The sequence below is a fragment of the Cyanistes caeruleus genome, chromosome 6 (assembly GCF_971803275.1).
Source record: "Cyanistes caeruleus chromosome 6, bCyaCae1.hap1.1, whole genome shotgun sequence".
Classification (NCBI taxonomy): Eukaryota; Metazoa; Chordata; class Aves; order Passeriformes; family Paridae; genus Cyanistes; species Cyanistes caeruleus.
In genome coordinates, this window is record NC_141706.1 from 41873427 (window position 1) to 41896445 (window position 23019).

At 33.9% G+C, this 23019-nt stretch overlaps 1 protein-coding gene across 22 annotated transcripts in view; it reads right to left on the minus strand.

Moving 5' to 3' along the window:
* The window catches only part of STRN3 (striatin 3), a 61984-nt gene that overhangs the window by 17444 nt on the left and 21521 nt on the right, over positions 1 to 23019 (minus strand). For 6 of the 22 annotated variants that reach the window (XM_086894475.1, XM_086894460.1, XM_086894474.1 and 3 more), the window contains 7 exons: positions 18936 to 19009; positions 18213 to 18294; positions 17749 to 17928; positions 17164 to 17296; positions 15387 to 15528; positions 9968 to 10078; positions 4035 to 4175 (listed from right to left, as the gene is read on the minus strand). In XM_086894475.1, the coding sequence (XP_086750601.1) occupies positions 4035 to 4175; positions 9968 to 10078; positions 15387 to 15528; positions 17164 to 17296; positions 17749 to 17928; positions 18213 to 18294; positions 18936 to 19009 (863 nt within the window). The remainder of the gene's footprint in view (positions 1 to 4034; positions 4176 to 9967; positions 10079 to 15386; positions 15529 to 17163; positions 17297 to 17748; positions 17929 to 18212; positions 18295 to 18935; positions 19010 to 23019) is intronic. The other 16 variants (XM_086894478.1, XM_086894462.1, XM_086894482.1 and 13 more) reach the window with 6 other exon arrangements.

The following is a 23019-nucleotide window of genomic DNA, read 5'->3' on the forward strand; positions in this document are numbered from 1 at the left end:
GCAACACGTGTTAAGTAGAGTATGTAAAAATTAGGTATGTGTGAACTTAGCTAAGTATAAGCTCCTGCAAAATATGTTAGATGATATTTGACATCTTGAAAAATTAAACCCGCTTGATTCTGAATTTCACTGATATGGCAGAGAGAGTTACGGCCTCACTTTAATGCCACTCCTTATTTCTAATCCTCCTAGAAAACTCTTCAATCTCAGAGAAAATAGTTTTCAGTTTCCTGGGGTTTTTGTCTTCTAAAAATTGTTCCGAACAAGAGGAATAATTAACACATTCCTGTTTAGAAAAACACATCTCCATTATTCCATATGGCCTCTATCGGAATGGTAACCTAGCTCCCATTCACTCCTGCTGAAGGAAAGTGACAAACCAGGTGTAAAGTTAGAGATGTCTGTCACCACTGCTAGGGCTAGCCAATGCAGCTAAATCAAAATACATCACCTCTCAAGAACAAAATAGGTTCTAACGCTTCAGCACTATCGTACTATTAAGAAATGTAACCTCATTAGCACAGGCAACACAACAGTTTGTGAGAATCTAAGAACATAATATACGTAAGAATGCAGACTGCTGCTCCTACAACTGCATACAAAGAGTAAACAGTATCCTTACTATGCACAATTACCTCTTGTAAAAGTATTGACAATCCATCCAGAGGTTTGACTCATAAGAATGCTACATTATATTAACAGCCCAAAATGGCTTACCATGCCCTTATATGAATAAGCTTTTTATTTTCATTAGTAATTTACTAAAACTCTATATTTGATACTACAAACAACTCATATTTCAAAAAAGACATATTCCTACTAAACTCCTATTTACTTTCCTGTTATGCCTATTTGATCTTTAGGATAGGCCCACAAGGTTTAGGTGAGCACTGTAACTTGCCATCCTAATTCTTCGCAAAATTAATGTCATCTGACCTTAGCAGATCAACTTTCCTATGCTTTGGAATAAAAATTAAGGACCACCACATCAAGAATCTATACTACAAATACATCAAGTTTTGTTTGTATGAGTGACTATCTCTTTATTTAAAGCTTCAAAATTAATACTACTTGAAATTCAGAAGACTATTTCTCAATATTAAAGCCTGTATGTACATAGAGTGTGTTCTCTAATTTATTTGTGAATTTTGTATTTTAAAGTGAGGCATATTTGAGAAGTTTAAAAAATGGGTGCAATCTGCTTTTGTGAAAAGGAAAATGCAGAATAGTAAGAAAATGAAAAACTCACGATGTTACAGCTAAGATGACTAAAAATTAAGACCCACATCTTCACATAACAAAACAATGCATCAATAGATATATGCAAATGACAGTTAAATGACTTTCTAATGTTTTTCATCTAGAAAAAAAATCCTATTATTTTTCTAACACACAGTACAATATTATTTTCATAGCATAATATAAATGCTTAACTGAGTTTGCAATCAATAAATATTAAAGTAAAAATGTGATGGTACATATTCCTTTATAGGTGAAACTAGGTGAAATAAATATTGAAATATAAAATTGTATAATTAAATAATTGTGTAGCCTATCCTAACCAGCGGTTCTTACCTTCAAGTTCTTGACAGCATACATAATTAAGTCAAAATCAAGCAGTAATACTTGTACAAACTGAAACTGCTGTAATCTTGGATCAGATATGTATATTCATATAGGTTTTTGCTGTTTACTGTTAAACAGGAACACCTTAAGCTTGTTTCCCACAAAGTAATACGTGGCACACCAAAAGCAGCTGTTTGTACCCAAGCAATTAGCTGTCACTGCTTTTTTCTGTCAATCTGTAGACTGACACCTCCGCAATCTATAGATATTAAGACTGAAAAACAACCAGTGAATTAAGTAATTCTCTCAACATTGGATGGAAAATCATGCTGACACCATTTCTAAAAGTAACAGAATATGTTAAAATGGAAACTCCAATTTCTCATGGCCAAACCTATCAAGTGTGATTATGACATAATATCATATTTAACCAGGCAGTTCAGAGTGAAAAAGAAAAAGAAAAACAAAACTCTCACACCTTTAGAGGTGTGAATGAGATATTTCAAGAGATATTTCAAATGAGAGCCAGTTCCTTCCTGAAACCCCTTCAAGAAAAAATTATCTACCTCAGAACTGTAATATTTCAGAGTGTAGCATAAAACTTTCATACAGTCAACAACAAAATTATGGTTTGATAAAATTCATCAGCATAGGCTAGTGTATATCATAGGAGAAAAGCCTAAAGTTATATGCAAATTCTTAGCTTTTAGAACACAACTGAATAAATAATTGAGTAAAATCTGTACTTGTACTGCATGGTGCAAAACCTGTATTTTATGATAATGAAGTATTTGGCTTTGTAACACACCTAGAAGTAAATAAATTACAACATTGCCTGTTTGCACCATATGGTACAGACAAAAACTCAAAAAGCCACATAAGCAGTTGGGATAGAAACAGCAGAATTTACACTCTACTATTCAAGTTAAAAAACCGTGCAGAAACTACAATGAGCAGCTAAAATGACAGAGATTAAATATTATTACGCTTGATAAATAAAGAGCAAACTACACCAACATGTTAAAAACATACAGATATTTTAAACAGCATGAAAATATCAACATGAAAGCAGTTTATTTGAACAGTGTGAACAATCTTTACTTGAAGGGTAACACAGTGTTTATGCCACAAGAACCAGGCAATAAAACTCAGCCCCCATCAAAATCAAATCTATCATCTATTTCTTCAAAAAGATTGCTTTGTTCAGTAATGTTTTAGATGTAAGGCCTCTACCTGAGGTAACATCCCTGTCCCTAAGAACATCTGTGCTCCTTTGCACAATATGTATGGCCTAAGAAAAACAGCCTAAGACAGACCTAGAAAATTGTAACTGTAGGGTCACATGGCCATAATACCTAAACATGGCTGAAAGCCAACCTAAAGCATGTAAACACTAAATCTAAAAACTTAAATATATGTTTACAAGTTTTAGCAAGTGGATTTTCACCAGGAGATTTTTTTCACACTCCACAGGTAAATTTGGTACTGCTTCATCTTGAAGATGGAAATACAATAAAGATGAGAAGGAAGGCAATACAAAAGATGACTGTTGTAAAATGACAGCTTGGGAGGGCAACAGAAAAACCTCCTTGAAATGTGGTTTGGAGATTTTTTCTGCTTGCCTGGTGACAGGCATTTGTGAGGCCAAAGGTGAAAAAACCAGGAGAACCAACAGCTTCCTGGAATCAGTAGTAATGCAAATTCCATTTCTACTATAGCTGATACTATGCCAGGGCTTATGGGTCAAAGATCATCTTAAAAGAGCCAAATCTAAATACACCTGCATATTTTGAATGAATATGTTCTAAGTAGAGGACAATTTACATAATAGTACTCTAATTTCAAAGCTAATACAGGAAAATCATTCCTTTAAAACAAAATACTTAAAAACCAAATAAAAGACTTGTGACTTTATATATAATACCTTGCCATTAATTTTCATTGCCAAAGATTATGCTGATACTTAAAATAAATACTTTGTAAAGAAATAAAAGGTGTCTTTGTAAATTAGTGTATGAAGACCAAGGGAATTTTATATAGAGAACATTAAATTAGAGGAAAATTGGCTAATTAGTCTCATAACTTAAATCACCACTTTTCATTTTAAAATCCAAACTGTGCATCAAATGTCAATACTCACCTTTTTTCCCCTTCAATAAGTAACAACTTATTTGTGAAAGGTTTTGCTAATGGGGGAGTGTCTCTAAACAGGGATTTAATAGTGAATAGTGTCAGAACACACTGCTGTACAAGAAGTTATTTTAAAAGATTTATGAAATAATGGTGAGTTATGATAAGCCACAGAAACTTAAGCCATATTCTCATAAAACCATTTTGGAAGAACAAGTAAAATCATAATGTGGCAATCTGCAACTGCATTCAGCTTCACAGGGGGGGATAATAAATTACAGTGTGTGCTTTCTAAAAGAAATCTCCTGAAATATAGTAAGTAGCTGAATTTTTTGTACCTTCCTCTGCTCTTGCACCTTCATGATCAGTCATTCTAGTAGAGGGTGACCTAGATTGATTAATGATTCCTGAAGGGATGTGGGGTATCTCATCATCGCCCAGATCAGCTATCATGTCGTGAAGTTTTGTCCTGTTGACTCCTGTAAATTAATGTCAGCAGCAAAAATTCATTCGATTGCTACCGCTTGACTTGACTGAAGTTTAAAAATCCATTAAATAAGAAAAATTACTGATGGGACCTCCTTAAAATAAATAGTGCCTTGCTTTTGTTTAGTAATATTTTGGAAATCAAAAGCAGGAGTTAATACATCAAATCTGAAAACTACATGCAAACAATTTTAATTCACTAAATCAAAGAATAACTCCTTTGTGTTCTGCAGATCTATTCTACAATTTCCTGTAGGAAAGAGAAAAAAAAACATCTTACAGCCCTACTGAAAAGTTCAGCTAAATACTAAAAGAACATTCAGTATTAAACAAAAAACATACGAATTAAACATTTTCTAGTAATATTACACAACTTTAACTATACTAAACAATTTAACATTAAAAAACAGAGTGAAAATTAAAAATAAGCTTAAAAATGAGAGCAAAAGTACAGACAACTCATAATGGGGGTGCAACGAACAATTAACTTTCCCTGCTTTGAATGGTATTTAAATTGTATGAAATGTTTGTTAAACACAGGAGCAAGAATGCTTTCACCACTGTATGAAACTGCAGATGTATATTATATTACAATTGTTAGAAAAGCAATCTTCTAGAAACAAAGTATTCTGAATTATATGTATATTTAATTAATATGTAGACATTATCAAACAAAAAAAGTATAATTTAAAGTATCTTTAATTTACTAAATCCATTCCTGCATTCACCTTTATAGCTTCCATGTCAAAAAGTCAAAGCTTCAATCATAAAGTGTATTTCAGTGAGAGAATCTCTTTTAAGAAAACAATCCATAACGATGAAAGACATAACCAAATTTTAAGCAATAAAACAGCCCTTCCTGGGACTGCAAGCAGAAATACTGTAGACCATTTAGTAAAGGAAGCACTGGTGAACAAGTTCTTATACTGAGGTGACATGTCTCACATTTATTAAGGAGGAAATTGAAGTTAAACCAAAGCCTTTCTTGTCAATACAGCAAAACGTAAATCCTGTGATTACAGATGACTTATCAAAATCAGAACCATTCATTTAAAGAGTTAAACACTAAAACACATTCTTTCAAAAAGTATCTGATCATTTCAGATCTTCCTAGTTTAAATCAATATGTTCAAAAATAAGTGCCCATGAATAACAGAATTCTCTAAAGATAATAGAGAATTCCCTGCAGAGAGGGGAAAAAAATTTCTTGAAGAAGAATTATAGCAAGTATACCTCACATACCCCTAGAAGGATGCTATATAATGATTCTCATTAATATCTGCAAAACATTCTCATTTTGCCAAGTAATAAAACTCCCTATATTTATGTTTTTTCTGCTTTTAGTATTTTTTTCTTTCCTTTATGGAACACTTAGTATTCTAGTTAAATAAACAAAGACTGCTACCCAGAAGCAATTTGAGAACAAAACTGGCTTCCAAATGTTTTCCTCACACAACAGATGACTTGAGTAGTTAAGTTTTGTTTCACTCTCCTGTATCTCTAGAAACCTGTGATCCCAGCTAATGAAGTAAATGTAAAATAATAATGAGAAATCTTTTTTTGAACCAACTTTTTTTTTTTTTCTAACAGGCACTATACTGAAAGGATTTAATTTCTAAAATATAGTACTTAATACTGCAACCAGCAGGTGAGATCTCACATTAGAAGTCACTCTTAACAAGGCCAGATCTCTACACCATACAGACTACAAAGCTTGTCTTTGTCCTTATTCCAACTGGCCATCAGCCAGGCACCTACTGTGACCAGCAGCAGATACATTCCTGAAGGTATTATAGAGCAATCAATAAAATGATAGGATAAAAGTCATGACAGGGACACTGTTTATTTTAACAATCCCTTTGCTTTCCAAAAGAAAACACCATCTGTCTTCTCCATGTTGATATGCATGAACTGTTCAACACATTGATGCAAAATGCCAAAAGTGGCATATAAACACTTATTTTATCTGAACTGAAAGCATCTTCTCAAGGTGCTTTCATGCCAAACATATGAGGATGAGAAGTTTGTCTCAAAGCATACTCAGAAGAAAGTAGAAGTAGCCTGTCTGCATTGCTACCTTTAGTAGCCATTCATTTAGTTTGTCACTAATTAGGCGACTGCTAGCCTTGCCTTTTAGTGTTTTTCAGTATGTTTGGGCACTTGTCCTTCAGGCATAATCTCAAAACAGTCCTCAATCACCATACAATACAGAGAGAAGTTTACAAAGGAGCAGCCACTGTTCTGAACAACTTCTGTGCTTTTCCTACTGAAAAAGGTGTCAATATTCAAGACAGTGCCATCATTACAGAAGACTGCACAAGCTTCTGCCTTCAATTGACTGCCTTCAATTAAGTGCAAGTGTACCTTCATATAACTGTTCAAGTATTGTAAATGTTACAAGGAGATTTTTAAACACCTCTGCAGAAGCAACTATGTTCAAGGCACAAAACAGGATGACCCTTTTACCCTCAAAAAAAGCCAAAGACAAAAAAAAATTGATGAGCTTGGTATAAACAGAAGCAAAAGTTACAATACCATCTCAGTGTACTATCTTTCAGAAATTAAAAGTGAAAAAGATAACTGAATATTTAGTGATGAAAAGCTTTAGTCTGAGAAGTGTTAAGCAGAGTTCTATTAGGTCCAAGATGTATTAGCCCAAGTCTGGATATAACACATGGATTCTTATATGTCAAGAACAGGTGATGGTAATGAAGATGGTAGAATTCAGATCTGTGTTCACTCCTATCAACTGCTACACTATTTCCAGAAATCAAGGGTAGGAAAGTGAATGGAATATTGTTTTGTAAGTACAGAACAATTAAACTGAAGGAAAAGAGCAGGAAAGTAAAAAAAGTGCAAAAAAGCAGAGGAAAAACAGTAGTAGTATATTAATTTCAACAGTGATATATATATATATATATATACACACATACAAGATGTGAAACTTCTCTAACTGAGAACACATTATGCTGACCTGATAGAATGAAATGAGATACACACCACCTCCACTATACCCTGCAAAGTTGACAGGCTATATCTGAAAAACTGAAGTCTGAAGTCATCCCCTGACTTACCTAACAAAATTGATCTTATCAAAGTTGGGCAAGAAACAGGACTTAAATTCAGCATACTACTGAAAAGAGAAGCCTGCTTTTGTAGAAATCAAACCTAATAACTCCTTTTATCACAGTAAGTCCAGGATAGGTGAAGTTTGTTTCTCTGCTTCTGGGGTATTTTTAACACAAGGAACTCTTCAATAAACAGATATTGCATTATTTTACAGCTGACATAACAAAGGAAATTAAAGTCTAAGGTGGTGGATTTTTGTTTTGGTGGGGTATTTTTAAAGAGCCTTTCATAAAGAAATAATATTTCCATATAATATGGTGACCACCTGGACAGACACCCTCTTTCTCCCCAGCAAACAAGAGTATTACTTAATGAAAACTTACATGATGACAGAAGATGACCTTAATTAAGGTGTTCCATCCAAAAGCAAACATAGGGATACAAACTAGAGAAGTATCAATACAGTATCAGATTTACTTCTGTTCATTTATTTATGTGTACATGGGGAATGAAAGCTTCCATACCTGGGGCCAGGGCTATGTCTGCCCAGTTATGTTACGGTCTAAGTACAGATTATGGCAGTTACCAGATGCATATACAACAAAAGAACCCATCAGAATGTCTGTCTTACTATTCTGTCTTCAAAGTATTGCAAGAGATGACATTTAATGCACATTCGTTTTATGTTTATGATGATACATACTACCATGCAGATAAGTTCTGATGGTACTCAAAACAAGTTCTTATATAAGTCAAAACACTGAAGAGCAAAGGAAGAAGGAAGCTCCCAAATGATCAGACATGACCAGCAGGAATAAAAAAGCCCTTCAATATTATTTTCAGTTTTCAAATGTTAAAAATCTGAGGGGAAAAAAGTCTACTAATTTTATTTAAATAAATCTGTCTAACCTTGAATGCATACTTTTACTGTGTGTGGAGTTCTCTCATCCAATTACCTCAGTGATTTAGAGGATAATTTTTAATCAAAAACTATCATGAATATGACGAGAAAAGAGTCTCACAAACCACCTTGTGTTCAGGGTTTCCCAGAGGAGGATTCAAACTTAAAACTCGAAATACTAAACAATGACGTATGTCACTTCTCAGCACCATCACACACAGTTGTCTCCCAAATACTGTCTTCTGTGAACCAAAGAATTCAAAATTCCTTTAGATGAAGAAAACTTTCTGTTACTTTGCTTCCACTACAGTTCAAAATGTCTAAAATGTAAAGAATTTAGTAAGAAAATTTCAAATAAAAGAAGTCTATTTTGGTATTAAAAATAAATTTCTAATCCTACCAAATGTTTCATGCAAATTTGATGTCAACTGGTGATTTATATGTTAAATGCTGATACACATTAGCAAGCAGATGACTACTGTAGGCTGTCATTAAAGCAAAGACTAGATGAAAATCTTTGCTTTGTCAAAGCTTTTATGCGTGTGTACATGTCATGCAAAAATGCTGAAAAAACAACCAACGTGCACTAACTGACCTGTAGTTGTTATGTGTTATAAAATAAATTCAAATCTTAATAATTACAGAATTCTTTAGGAAGTGTTATATTTTAATTATCATGTAATTTAGTTGGTGTATACCCATACAATTTTTCAAACTGAGAAATTCATCCAGCTCTGGGGTGCCAGCACAGGAAGGACATGGAGCTTCTGGAGTAAGTCCAGTATGGAATGAATTTAAACTAAAAAGGTAGGTTTAGATTGGGTACTGGGAAGAAATTCTTTACTGTAAGAGTGGTGAGGCACTGGAACAGGAGTCCAGAGAAGCTGTGAGTGCTCCAACCCTGAAGTGCTCAAGGACAGGTTGGATGGGGCTCTCAGCAACCTGGTCTGGTGGTTGTCCCCACCCATGACAGGGGGGTTGGAACTAGATGATCTTTAATGCCTCTTCCAAACCAAACCATTCTATGATGACAGTGCATAAAGTGGTATTAAATCTAAGAACCTTGTATAGTTGGTAACATAATTTCCAAAAGCATTTCTATCAGGCAGTTTAACCCTGAAGTTTGATTTAAATTACATAGTTAAAATAGGTCCACTGATCAGAAAACTCAGAGTAAAGGGATATAAAATCAAATGTTGGTAAATGCATGGAAAAGTCAAGGGCACTACAAAATAAAGATTATCTCCTAAACAAAGCCACCAAAAGGTTCATATTCATATTTATATTACAGGTATTTGCTATTTCTCTATGCCTGGGGCTGTAAAAATAATTACAAGCCCACAAATAGCAATTATAGACTGACTAAAAACAAACAAGCAAATATAAAGAAAAAAAGACCCCACCACCCCCAGAAAAAGCCCAACAACCACCAGTCCCACAACAATATCACAATATTATACTTTAAGAAGTAGATGAAGTTTAAATCTTTCAGAAAACTTCTTAAGAGTAGGAATGTCCTCAAAACGCAAGCTGTTCATTATTTTTACACTAACATTCCTATGAATTTACTTTTCTTCACCTCTTTAACCTTGAATTTTTTCTTTTCAGCATTTCTCATTTATGAAATGGATGTCAAAGGTTTTGACATATTCACATTCAGCAGGTAGAAAGTTAAAGTTGGTTGCCCCCATTACAGAAAATGATGTTTAATGAAAAAAAAAAGACAACAAACAAACAGAACTCGTGAGAAAAAATGTCTTCTATATAGATAGGCAAAAAAAGTGTTGCATTACAAGATTCAGAATCTGCACTTACTCTTCACCCCTTTCTTCCCCTTTCGTTCCTTCTTGTACTGTTCCTTCAGTTTACTTATTAGTCCCTGGTCTACATCCCAAACCTCAGCAGTTGGGGACAGGTCATCTTTGTCTACATGCAGCATATTATTAAAAGAAAAAAAATCAGCAATTGGCAATGCAAGCTGTTGGTGATTTACTGTCATAGCTGTATAAGAGCATTAATAAAGTTATTAATAAATCTTTATTTTAAAGGTGCAGTCTTAGTTTTAAGTTTATGAAAGACCAAGTTTACAGTTTTCCAAGGCACTGTATATTATCAGTTACATATTTGAAAATTGTAGGTTAATTTGTTACCAAGGAGCAAACAAATTAAGCTTCATAAGTAACTGTTTAAGTTAGATGCTTCAAAATACACAAAAATTCATTGGTGTTCAGAAACAATTACTGCATCTTTAGAAAGACAGCGTTAAGAAATTATTCAGCCAGTGTTGAATAAGCAAATAAAAGCATCCATGCTATATCTCTCATGAAAATGCAAGCTGAGTAAGTCAGTGCCAGTTTATTCATGAAGACCACCATGCATCCTTTCGCATTCATTCTACATGCACAAGAAAGAAACCTTGGTCCTACATATAACCAGAGAAAAAAGTCTATAAATACAGTTTTTCACATAAAGATGAAGAAATGTAGTTTGCACAAGTGGACATCCCACTGCATTTCAGAAATTAAATCTCATAATTAGCAGAAATACAACATTCCACTGTCATTTCAGAAGACATCTCTTTTTCTGCTTGACAAATATTGCAGAGTTAACTATTCTTTATGAAAAGTCAGGTCTCCACTTTTCTAAACTATCCATCTCAATAATTTCTGGAAACTTAGAATTAGTAAAGAGATAAACCTGTTTCTAAGACAAGGCAAACATAAAATTTGCAAAAGCACTTTTTCAAGTAGACAACCAGGCAGCAACCAAACTTGGTTTGTGTGCCAGTTCAGCTTCATACTCCCAAATTCTTTAGGCATAAAATCACAAGACTTCATTCCTCAGTTCGCAACTCCAAATCATACTTACAATATGATTGTACCCATTTTGAAATTATAACCATTATAATCATGAAAGTACACAAGAGGAGTCATAAACAGCAGAAACAAAGTAACACACATTTAGAATAAAAACTAAATAGGAATAGGAGTTTGGAAAAGGAATAGTAAATTTGGAATAGGAGTTTTTCCAAGTACATGTTTCATGACAAAACATGACAATGAAAGAGCAGACAGATACCCTAGGATACTGATGCATCTACCATCATTCAATGACAATCTTGATCAAAGAGATGGAATACAGAGATGGCAAGGGCAGAGAAACATGAAACAGGAGCATAATGGCAGAGTCCCCTGAGCTGTCTACAAAGAACTCTGGTGACAAGAAGGGAACATCCTACACCAAACAACAGCTACATCTACCAAACTGCAAATACAAAGACTTCAATCTTTCTGATCACTGGGCCTATGCACTGACAGAGAGGAATAGTGATTACTCAGGAAACACAAGAAGCACAGAAAGATAAGTCAGAGAACGTGCCCAACAAAAAAGGAAAAAAAATCAAAACCACTAAAACTCAATTAGAAGAAAATTCCATTAAAAAGTAATTAAAACTAATGAATAAAATTCCAAAGCACCATTAATAAAATGAAAATAATCAGATAGGTTGCAGCATTGCACAGAAGTATTAGGGAATTAAACTGAACCAGAAGATGACCACATGTAAAATCAATGTAATGCTATTCTAAAAAATGACATTTTGGTACATTTTAAAAGGTGCAGTCCATTAAACCAGGACAGTGCAGGTAATGACAAAGTTGAAAGAAGATGTTCAGTCTGTGTTCTACACTGAAAGTTTAGAAAATGTTTGTAGAGTGCAGAACAAATAGGGCATTAAATATCAAGAGAAAGAATTTGAAGGAACTGGGCTCATTCAGTCAAGAGAAAATGCGCAAGCCTGAAAACATAAATATTCAAAACCAATACTGTTGGCTGCAAAAAATGTAGGCTGTAAATAGAAAACTAAATAAAACACAAGCTCGGATTATCTGGGAAGGCTGTGAAATATTTTTCAAACAAGATTTTTAGGAAAACTCAGAAGTATTTCTGTCCAGCATGCCTAGATATATTAGGCCACTTCAGAACAGAGCCATATAACTAGAAGACCTCTGCAATTACCACCTAACAGTGACCTTCCCTGCACTAAAGTGACACAGGACAGCACAGAGGACCCAGGATGTCCACTGAGCATTATAATTGAGTGGAGAAAGGCTGGCTTTAAATTTTTCTGGTTTTTAGAAATGTTTTGAAGATGACCCAAGAGACTGTGAATTTCAGTCACTCTGCCACTCAGAATTCTGGGCACAGTCAGTCGCTCTCTGACTCACGGTCCATCTGTAAAGAGAACTTTTGTGTTTCATGGGGATGAGAAATCCAGTGATGAACACATGAAACCATAAGCAGAATAAAGAGACCATGTAGTATGTAAAGTCTGCAATATGTAGCACAATATATAATACATTACAATATGTATATATTGATGTTTGCTTAAGCAAACTGGATTTATATATGCATTTTTTATTGATTCTAAATCACCACAAGGAATTCATATTTTTTTTAATCTAAAACTGAAGATTCTTTGTTTAGTATGTCATATACTTTGACTCTTCATTTAACACTGCTTGAACTTGCTGATCTTTCACTATTTTGAAGATAAGCTGCTCTTAAGCAAAACATGTTGCATGACAGGATACTTTAAACCACAATGTTTGGAATTAATTTAACACTCAAATTATGTTAACTTACATAAAAATAGAATGTGCTCATAAAAAGTCATAATACAGAAGAAAAGAAAAGCAATCCAAACTTCACAACACTCAGTGACAGGTTTGAAGAAATCTTCAACAGCAAAAATCTAACTATTAAATTTGGTGCTGAAATATTTTAGGATACTGCAAGTTGCACCTACAGATAATACTTTGCAATTAAGTACTCTAAGTACTGTCCCTAAACAGGACAATTACTAAAGCAAGACTGAGCAATATATTTAGAGCCTAAACATCAGACGCCTTCCAGATACTAAATAGAAGTATTACAACTAATTAGAATTTTTTTCAGAATGCTTAAATGTTTGCAAAAGTATGAAGTGATAGAAGGAGGCTAATGACAGGAAAACTATAAAAGGAAGAGAGTAAAAACTGTGAAAACAGAGCAACTACTACATTATGAAGAAAAATTTAAATTTTAACTGAAATATTTAAGTTCATGATTGATGGAATTGTTTAGGAAGTAATAGTACAAATTCATTTAAATCAAGTTTCCCCTCAAAATAAATAACTAACTGGCTGGATCTGGATATTTGAAGTTAGAGTTCAAAATAACATGACAGGCTAAAATAAATTGGTTTAGGCATTGTAATATTTTATTTTAGAAAGCATTTAAAGGGGACAGTATTTAAAATGTTATTTGTCATAGTTAACATAGTTAACAAAGTTAACAAAGAAGTCTTGTCATATTTACACTGACCTTTAAAAAGTAACACAACCCCAAGATCTGATGGACTGCATCCTTAAATGACCATTTAAGGAAAGATCATCTATACTAAAAAATATTGCCACTATAGTCGTAGGCTTGACTTTGACTGATTAAATAGTACGTTACAAAATATACAAAAAAATATGAAAATGTTGCAAAACAGAATGCATTTTAAAAGATGAAACTAGGTTTATGTTTTATTTCTTCCTTCCCACTTTCTTATTTCAGATATGAGTTTTTTGGAAGCAATGGGATTGCTGCAGTTAAATCAGCTGTCACAAGTGTGTACAAATTCCTGAAATGCTCTGCCTCACTTTTCTATGGGTTCATTTAAATGGTAATAAAAAAACAGCTCTATGAAAAGTGTGGTGGGTCAATTCGATTTTTAAAACAGACCTTAAAACTGGGTAACTACTTGAGAAAATGACAGACATAGAACACACTGGAAAGTAATCTTAGGAAACAACACAGAATTTCAATGAACAAGCTAGTTCAACCCAATAGGTTTCAGCAGTCTGCCATGGATAAATCTTTGACTGCATGAATCACAGATCAAACTATCTTGCCTTTTATTATACAATACTAAGACTCATACTAGAACCACAACTTTCTACATCACTGTATATTTGAAGGGATGTTATAAGCAAAGTCAAAAACTCTTGCTTCAGGTTCTATGAAACATCTTACCAAGAGATCTACCTGTGCACCTAAATGAAAAGATCATCAAGAAACTGTTCAAATAACATCAACTTCAAAAGGGAACAACAGCAAGCAACTAAAATGCTACTAAAAATAGACAGTTTTTACCAAAACTAAAGGTAACACCTTGTTCAGCTTTATCTTCAAACTAGAAAAAAACCCTGAGTTTTAAAAATAAAGGTGACTAATCCTTTGATACTATTTTTTAGGAAAGAACGCTTTCTAATCCTTGGTAGCTCCAAAATCAAGAGTAGATTATTTTCCTGGAGGATGTGCCATTACTATAATTTTTGGAAATCTTTATATTGTCTTTGCTCATTGGGATGTTTATTGTAGTATGACTTCATTGTCACAATGACATAAAATGCTCAAACAACATCATCTAATGGCAGTTTGGGGCTTACAATTTAAGACTTACAGTATGTAGCTACAAAACTGCTTGTATCACAATTAAATTGAGATTAAATTAAGATAGTCAATTCCCCATTTAAAGGCAGATATCAATTACTTGGGTCACTATTCTTTTTCCTATACAAATTTTCTCCTTTCAATCTCCTCTTTTGAAACATGTAGGTTGCAGAAGTTGCTGACTTAACTATGTTGTTTCACAACAAATTACTAATAAAAAAAGTTGGGGTATTAGAAATGGTGTTGGCTTGTTTTTTAATTTGACTAACAGAAGACATATTAGCAGCATCTAAAAATCTCAGAAAAATAAAGTAACTAATTGTCCATTTCTCAAGTACAGAGAAGAAATTAATTTAACTTAGATACAAAAAGTTTGAAGGTCCTGATAAGAAACAAAAAAAAGAAAACTGTATTTGAAACCAAGTTTAATCCAGGTATAAAACCATTCAGAATCCTAGTCTTTCTTACCTAAGAAAGAAAATATTTTCCTGTTAGTTTTGAAATCAAAAACAAAACCTGAAACAAATATAACTATAATTGTACTTGCAGCACCTACAACACCATATATATATATATATATCTATATATATCTATATATATATATCACCATGCAATATATAATCTTCTTAGCATCAATGTTTGATCATCACATTCATCCACACATCCACACCATTTTAGTAGGTATTACTGAACTCTTAGGAACTATCATGGAGAAGTATTCCCTTATTTTTAAATGCTTTTATTAGTGTCTTACCCCACTCTGTTCCATCTCCTGAACTTCGAGCTTCTCCAGCTCCCTCACCATCTTCAGCTGTCACTAAAAAGTCAAATTCTTTCAAAGCTTCCTCAGTATCAGGGTCATCTGTAAGGTCAGCAGCTAAACCTTCATTACCAATCTGAAAGAAGACAAATATTTTCCTACATTTGAATCATAAACAGATTTTCTAGTCATTTAGGTTAGAAGATACATAGGCTATTCACACTGAGTAATGTGTTGCAGGGGAAAACATTTTTCAATTTACAATGCAGAATAAGAAACTTAGATCTCAGCTGGCTTATCAAAACAAAAGAGAGCAGTGCAGTCTAGTGACGTTAGGAAATAAAAAGAACACTGACACTAGTTTTAGCAACAAAAATCCCATATACCCCAGTCTTCAGTTTTTTATTTAACACATAACAATTAGAAAACTGTTGATTTTCTTTCCCTATCAACAGCTCTGCAGAGAAAGCTTACTATGCTTTCTACTGGTCCTGAAGCCTTTCTTTCTTTTTGCTTTACAGTTCTATTTCAGTGTTATCCATAAGCTTGAAATATACAATATTCTAAGAAAACTGTCTTTTTACTATTTCTAACCATATCCTCACCTTAAACCAAACCAACAAACCCTGTACTCAGGCATCAGTGAAAAGTTTTATTTCACTTTTCAGGTGATGAAATTTTCTACATGTGGTTATTTGCACAATGTTCTTAATTTTGCAGAAAGAGATTATTTTTCTAAAGATAACTATAAATGATCCTTTTGCTTTCTATTAAAAAAAAATAAACAAGCTTTATCAAAAGTCAGAAAGTTGAGTGTAAGAGCTTCATATATGCTTCGAGATTTACTTGGTAATATTTTCATCAGACTTTTCAAAGAAAAAAACGGATTCAACTCAATGCTCAACTAATCTCTTTACCAGAATTCCAAGGTATGTTGAAAACCCCTTCCTGACAAATCAGTTTGGGAGATTTAAGACTAGCATCAAGCCAAGCTCATACTGCCAACTATTAAGGAAAATCCAATGCAGCCAGAGGGTCATCATGCTACAGAATACTGTTCTGAGCAAAACGTAACAAAACTGTTAGTAAAATATTCATAAATCAGTATCTCTAAATAAAGAAATCCCAAATACAGGGATTCATTACAGGAGAAACAATTAAAATGGGACAGGCAAACATCATCTATCCTACCTAGAAAGCTGCCCACAGAATGGAAAACTAGACACAAAGAGAACACAATTAACAGAACCTTAAGCAAAAGGTTATTTGAGACAAGTCTCTGCTAGGTTCTTAATATATTTAGTAAAAAAACTGCCTAAAAGATAGAATTAAACACGTATTTGGTAAACATGTATTTGATATGGAAACAATTTTTTTCACATTACATAACTTAATTTCCTCTAAGGAAGTGTTTCTACCTTGTTCAAAATTCAGAATGGATGCACATTGTATTGTGCTAAATTTGTCTCACAAAGGGACTCAAAGTACGCAAAGAAGATAAAATGGCCAATTCATCAATTAATTCATATTTGCAAGCAGCTTGGTTAGCTGAAGTTTGCAATGTAATGTAAACCACCATATTTATTAGTAATGCATCTGTGTATAATCCATTTACATAGAAGTGCAACGAACACTTTGACATATTTAATACTTATAATTTAATAATATTTTATTTATTTTATATAGTTTAATAATATTTTTATCATCTTCAGAGAAAAAATTCTTTTTAAAAGGGAATTTCAGATCTATTAAAAAAAAAAGTATCTTTTACTTTGTGTTTCTTATTTATCCGATGCTTTTCTTTTCCTTCTGCAATATCTTCTATCATGTCATTCTCCTCTTCTTCATCACTATCATCCGCATTTTCTAAGAAATTGAATGTTTCAAGAACATCACCAGAATTCCTATATAAATAAAAACATAAAGAGAGAATCCATTTTACTTGCTGAAGAGATTTGGAAGATTAGCCAGGTTAAACAAAATTTCTACCTGACAGCTTAAGAGCTTTAAAACCAGCAAAACAAGAAATCACTGAATGAAGAAGTTTCTACATCTGCTTAAATCCTTATTACAAAAGCATCACTCAACAGACTCTTTGCTTAAAATAACAACTCCAAAGTGATTATATTACCTAATTCAACATAATTTCCTTTATATCATGCTAGTATACATATATGTATGTAATAGGTATATATTCTTATGTATAATCAATTTCAGTTAAGTTCATAATCGTTTGTGGTCAGCTACTCTCACAGGTGTTCACAGACTCTCCAGCCAAAAGTTCAGTGTGAACTGACCAGTACATATCCATGACTAAGCAAAACAAACTTTATGCATTTCTTATCTCTTCACATACCTTTTGATTTCCTGTCCCTTTTGTTTTGACGAAGGAGATTCACCCCCATTCAGGATCTGTTCTAAGTTCTTCGTCTCTACTGAACCATTTGGCTCTGAATTGGAGAGCCCAAGCAAAGACCTTACCCGCTGGGAGCGTACATCCAATATTGTATCTGTATAACCTACTTCCTGAAGATACCTAGATAATATTAAGAGAAGAAAGAAAGAGGAAAGGATATTTGATGAAAAAGGAAACTTAGTATTCACCATTAAAAATGAATGCCACTGTTGTATCATTTAAGGGAAAATAAGCTTCGCTATCCATCTCACGTGGAAAACCTTAATATGTACAGCTTAAAGCTCAGGATTCTGAGGTCCTGAACAACAAATTACTATTTGCCCACTTCAGTTACTCTGTTTCATAGACCTCCTCAAACTGCAAAGAAAGGAATGAATACACCAATATCCCACAATGGTACTTACTGTCGCAGTAACTGTCTGCCTTGCTTCCAGGTCAATTGGCTATTCTGAGGTACTGCAGGAACCTCTGTATCTTTGGTATCTTCTGAAAGACACAATGTCATAATTAACATCTAACCTATACTGCTTTTAGGCACAAACAAAAATTCCCACCAAGTCTGAAATATGCATCATGATCTCTAGTTTCAAATGGGAAAAAATGTACCCAAAATGTGGTACTTGCAAAACAGAAGCAGGGGGGAAAAATGAAGGGGGTGGCATAAAAATCTGTAGACCACAATTTTAGGCACAAGGCACACTATACAAATACAGGGCACAAGACTTCCCAAAGATCAACACTTCAAAAGAAGTCAAATGCAATTCTACTTATTAAAGCCCAGCATTGTTGGAAGAAATGCTTTCTTCCATCTGCAATACTATGAAGAGCAAAACTAGTATTATCAACTTGATTTTTACAACTACAAAATCAGATGCACCCCAGAAAAGCAGTAAGGATAGCCTATTTTTTTTCTTCTTTGGAGTCTTTTCCTTGGTTTAAGATAAAAACATTCAGAGCTCCTTCATTAAAAAAAAAAGGTTAATTAATTTTGATTTCCAGACTAAAAATATTTACCCCCCATATTCCAACATTCCTAGATATATTCCCTCTAACAGCTCTAAGAGGGAGATTTGGAGAAGAAAACTGCAATAAATTAAACAGACAAGAATGTATTGTGAAAAAGTTACCTGATTCAAAAGTTGGCATTTTCAAGTCACCTTGATTCAATTCTGTGCCATATTTTAATTTATGATATTTTGCCCTGAAAAAGTATGCAGATATTTATTGAATTAGTAGACTAGACTTTGTTCAACTCAAAACATTCTACTGTTTCCATTTAAAGCAACCACACCAACATAGTACAATTAATCCCGCTAGAACTGTTCTAATAATTCTTGCATCAAACAATTATTTCTAGTCTTTTAAGAACACAGTTTTGACATAGTATATGACAACTATTCACAATTATCAAGTAACTTACAGACAAGAGCTTAGTGTGTTCTCCAAGAACGTGGGGTTTTTCCTGTGTATCAGCTAATAAGAGAACCATTCAAAAACCAGCAGGTTCAAGAACTTAGCAGAAAAAAAATTTCCAGCTGTACCACTGCCATAGGTAGCCAATCACACTACAATGAATGAACCTCTTATTTGGGGTTCCTGCCTATCTTGCCACTTTCAATTTCCATTTCAATTTCTCTCCTGCTCTTTGCTTATGACACTTATCCCTCTGAAGAACATTTCTAGAGTGGTTGTTTCTCCCATCACCCATCATATTCTCTTCCAGATTTTCTCCTTCTCATTGGAGGCTTAGCCTCCAATTTCTACTTAGTCCACCTATGCAAATGTGCCTCAGTCCTTCCCATCTTCTGATCTCTGATTTCCCTAACCCTAATCTCTCCTTCTCTATCTGATATGCTAAGGCCTGAACAGCAGGCCTAGGCCTGAGTTGACTTACAAGATGAATCTTAAGCATGATGTGATTAATACCATCAAGGTTCTTTAGTTAAAAATAGATTATCAAAATATTTATATTAGTTATTCTTAATGCCAAACTGGCTGTTGTACAGACATCTGTATAACCTTGTGTAAGCTATATTAAGAAATTCTCCCAACTAACGTCCCTAAAGGCTTGTTAGTAGGAGAAATCCTCCCAACCTATACCCCTAGAGACTTGTTAGTGGAATATTTTAGGCAAAAAGCTTCCCAGCCATGGTCTGGGCTCTGGCTGGGAAGCATGTCGTCAGAAGCATATGTTTTCTGCACAAAAGTCCAGAGTCAAAGTCATTTGGACTTGTTGATTTGGGCCTATAAAAACTGGGCCCCTTTTTGGGTGAACCTGAGACCTCACCTATGAGTGGACACACATCACACAGGATTTTTCCAATTACTGAGAAGGCTTCTCCAGGTCCTCACTGCAAAAGGATTGCGACTCTGGATGACGGTGAATTATTTAGGCAATTGATGATGCACCTTTCTCAATCACTATTGTCTTTCTCATACAGTAATGATAGATACATTACCTTGCTTATATTTGCTAGTTGCTAAAGCTTAATGAGCACTATGCTTATTGTTTTATCTAATGTATCCTCTTATGTCTGTGTTGCCTCAATATTAATAGTAAAACAAGACCATTCCTTCCACTGGTGTCTGTGTGGATTCCACAAGCCCATCAATTGGCAAAACCCCAAGACTTTGTAAAATACTGGTCTTGGTGATACTGTTTTCATGAAAGTATGCATGAGCCTTCAAAATCTTATCCTCTGCCCAAGTAGCCTATCAAAATATCTTCAGCTCCCTTTACAACCAGGGATCTCATCTGAACTACCTATGCCTATATCCTGAAAATTTCAAACTTTATCACTGATCTTTCACAGTTTGACTTTTACCACATAGATCCTTTGCAAAAAACCTCAAAATCTCAAGTTATAGAAGAGCTCTTTCTCTGAATTCTGCAGTACAGCCAAAGTGAAAAATCTCCATAAAAACATTAGCAGCCATATTTTAAAGAATCCTGTAAGCAATACAGTTGTCTACCACTCTAAATTAAACACCTGATGAAAGGTTTAAGAATAACCAAACAACACTTAGCTCCCATCAACCATAAAAACTGACCCTGAATATGAAACTTCTCAAGTAAAGACACATAATGGAACACATGCTGAACAAAATCAAGGATTAAAAAAAAAACAAAAACTATCTCCAATGCCTGAGCCACTATTTCAAGTGTTTTCAAACTGAAAATACAGGAACATCTCAAATAGTGTCTTATATATTTGATGGCAAGGATTTTCTTCTAGATTACAAAAAATTTCTTCTAAAATTGCAATTAGGAAGTCTCAGAACAAACTGTCAGTAGATGGCACTATTGACCCTTTTTAGTAAGACAAAATTCCTCATGTCATGGCAATCACATCCTAACAAAAAAATTGTAAAGCTCCTGAAGACTTTTTGTGACCTGAATCTGACTGCCAAATAAACTGAATCGTATTTTTTATTTATGAATATGTTCATAGCTCATCCCTGCACTAGTTAGACTGTCTACCTCAGGTCCTCTCTTTACACTGAGAGGCCACATTGTAATAGGGCAATATTCCACCAAGCTTTCCAAATATGAGGAGGTCAGCGAGAGACTGGAGAAAATGATTATTGTCTCAAGACAACTGAAATGTGTCTGGTTAACTTCAAGTTGGAAAGGTTAGAGTTTGCTAAGTCAATGCCTTGTGAAATGCTTTCTTTTGAATGTTTGGTTTAAACTTTGCCCTCGTTTTCTAAATTTTGCCAGTAAAAGTTTGTTGTCTCTTTCCTTTGTCATGTTTTCCCATGCACCTAACTCAGGTTAAAAAAAACAACCTGAACCTCTTTAAGAAACTTGTCAAGCTAATCTGGGGTTTTACTAGCACATACTATGATTTACATGCCCTAAAAAATACTGTGCACTTGCGGGATAAAAAACCCAAGCAACCCTAAACAACCAAAATGAAAATAATTCAAGTTAAATAAAGTCGACAAAATATTTTTTTCTCAATTTGTAAGTGAAGCCAATCAAGCACTATAATTAAAAAGCCAACCTAAATTTGTTCAGTTTAGAGCTGGGACATACTATTTAGGAGCAGTTGCTCCATTTTGGAGTCACAATTTCAAAACATTAATTAAAATTCTACTTTAATTGTTCATTAGCACGGATGATGATGTATCTGATATAGAATTATATCAATGACTAGCCACTATAAATAAGACAAAATAGTGCTGCATGCAATTAGACCAGTTGTTTTTCACATCACAACTTCAACTTCACAGCAAAAATTCATCTTATTAAATTCCAATCAACTATATATTCATACATCTATTCCTTTCCCTGATGGGGCCATTACTATGTATCTTAAAAAACACTAACAAGCCACAATGTCATTGACAAGTCAGTGACAATACTCCTCCACACCACAGAGTAACTGAATTCTACTAGAGGCAACATTTCAGTCTGTGGAGTGTTGACTTATCCAATGCTAGGTTTACATGAGTAAAAAAGAGTAGAAGAAACAACACCTTAACTCGATCTAACTGCTTGCTGCAATTTAGTTGTTGAATCACACCATTCAGTTGCAAGGGTATAAGTTAGCTCCAGTCCAAAGCCCATGAAGCCAAAATACAATCACAGCTTTATAATTTCAGCAAGTCTCACTAATTTAAGCACAACACTATGGTAACAAAGCTTGGAGTAGAGTGGCTCAGAGTACACAACAGACAGCATCTGGCTGGGTCTGTAAAGCACTGTGAAGGAATACACACTAGATATAAACAGAGAAACCCCATGCACATAACTGCATAGGACCTAATTTTATTACTAAAAAATTACCAACTACCAAAGCATTTAAGGATGCTAAAATAAAGTTTTACTTATCTAAAGCAGTATTACACATACTTTCTAGTATTACACATACTTTCTAGTACTAATAATACTAGAGATAAATACTAAAAATATCAAACTACTTTTCAACAACTACTGCTTCTTATTTAACTTCACACACTGATGTTCTGCTTCATAATCTTTTTCTGAGAAATCACAACAGTTGTCTGAATGATCTTATTCCTGACTCTCTCTAATTGGTACTTCACTGCATGAAACTTTTTTATGACATCAGGAGTTAGCAAGAAGAAAAGTGTGGGGAATCAGGTGCAACATTGAAATCTGCTGTCAACAATTTTCAGGTCTGAAATTGAGTCTCAGAGTTCATTTTGCTTTGAAGATGGTGTATTTTCATTAGTTGTGATTCT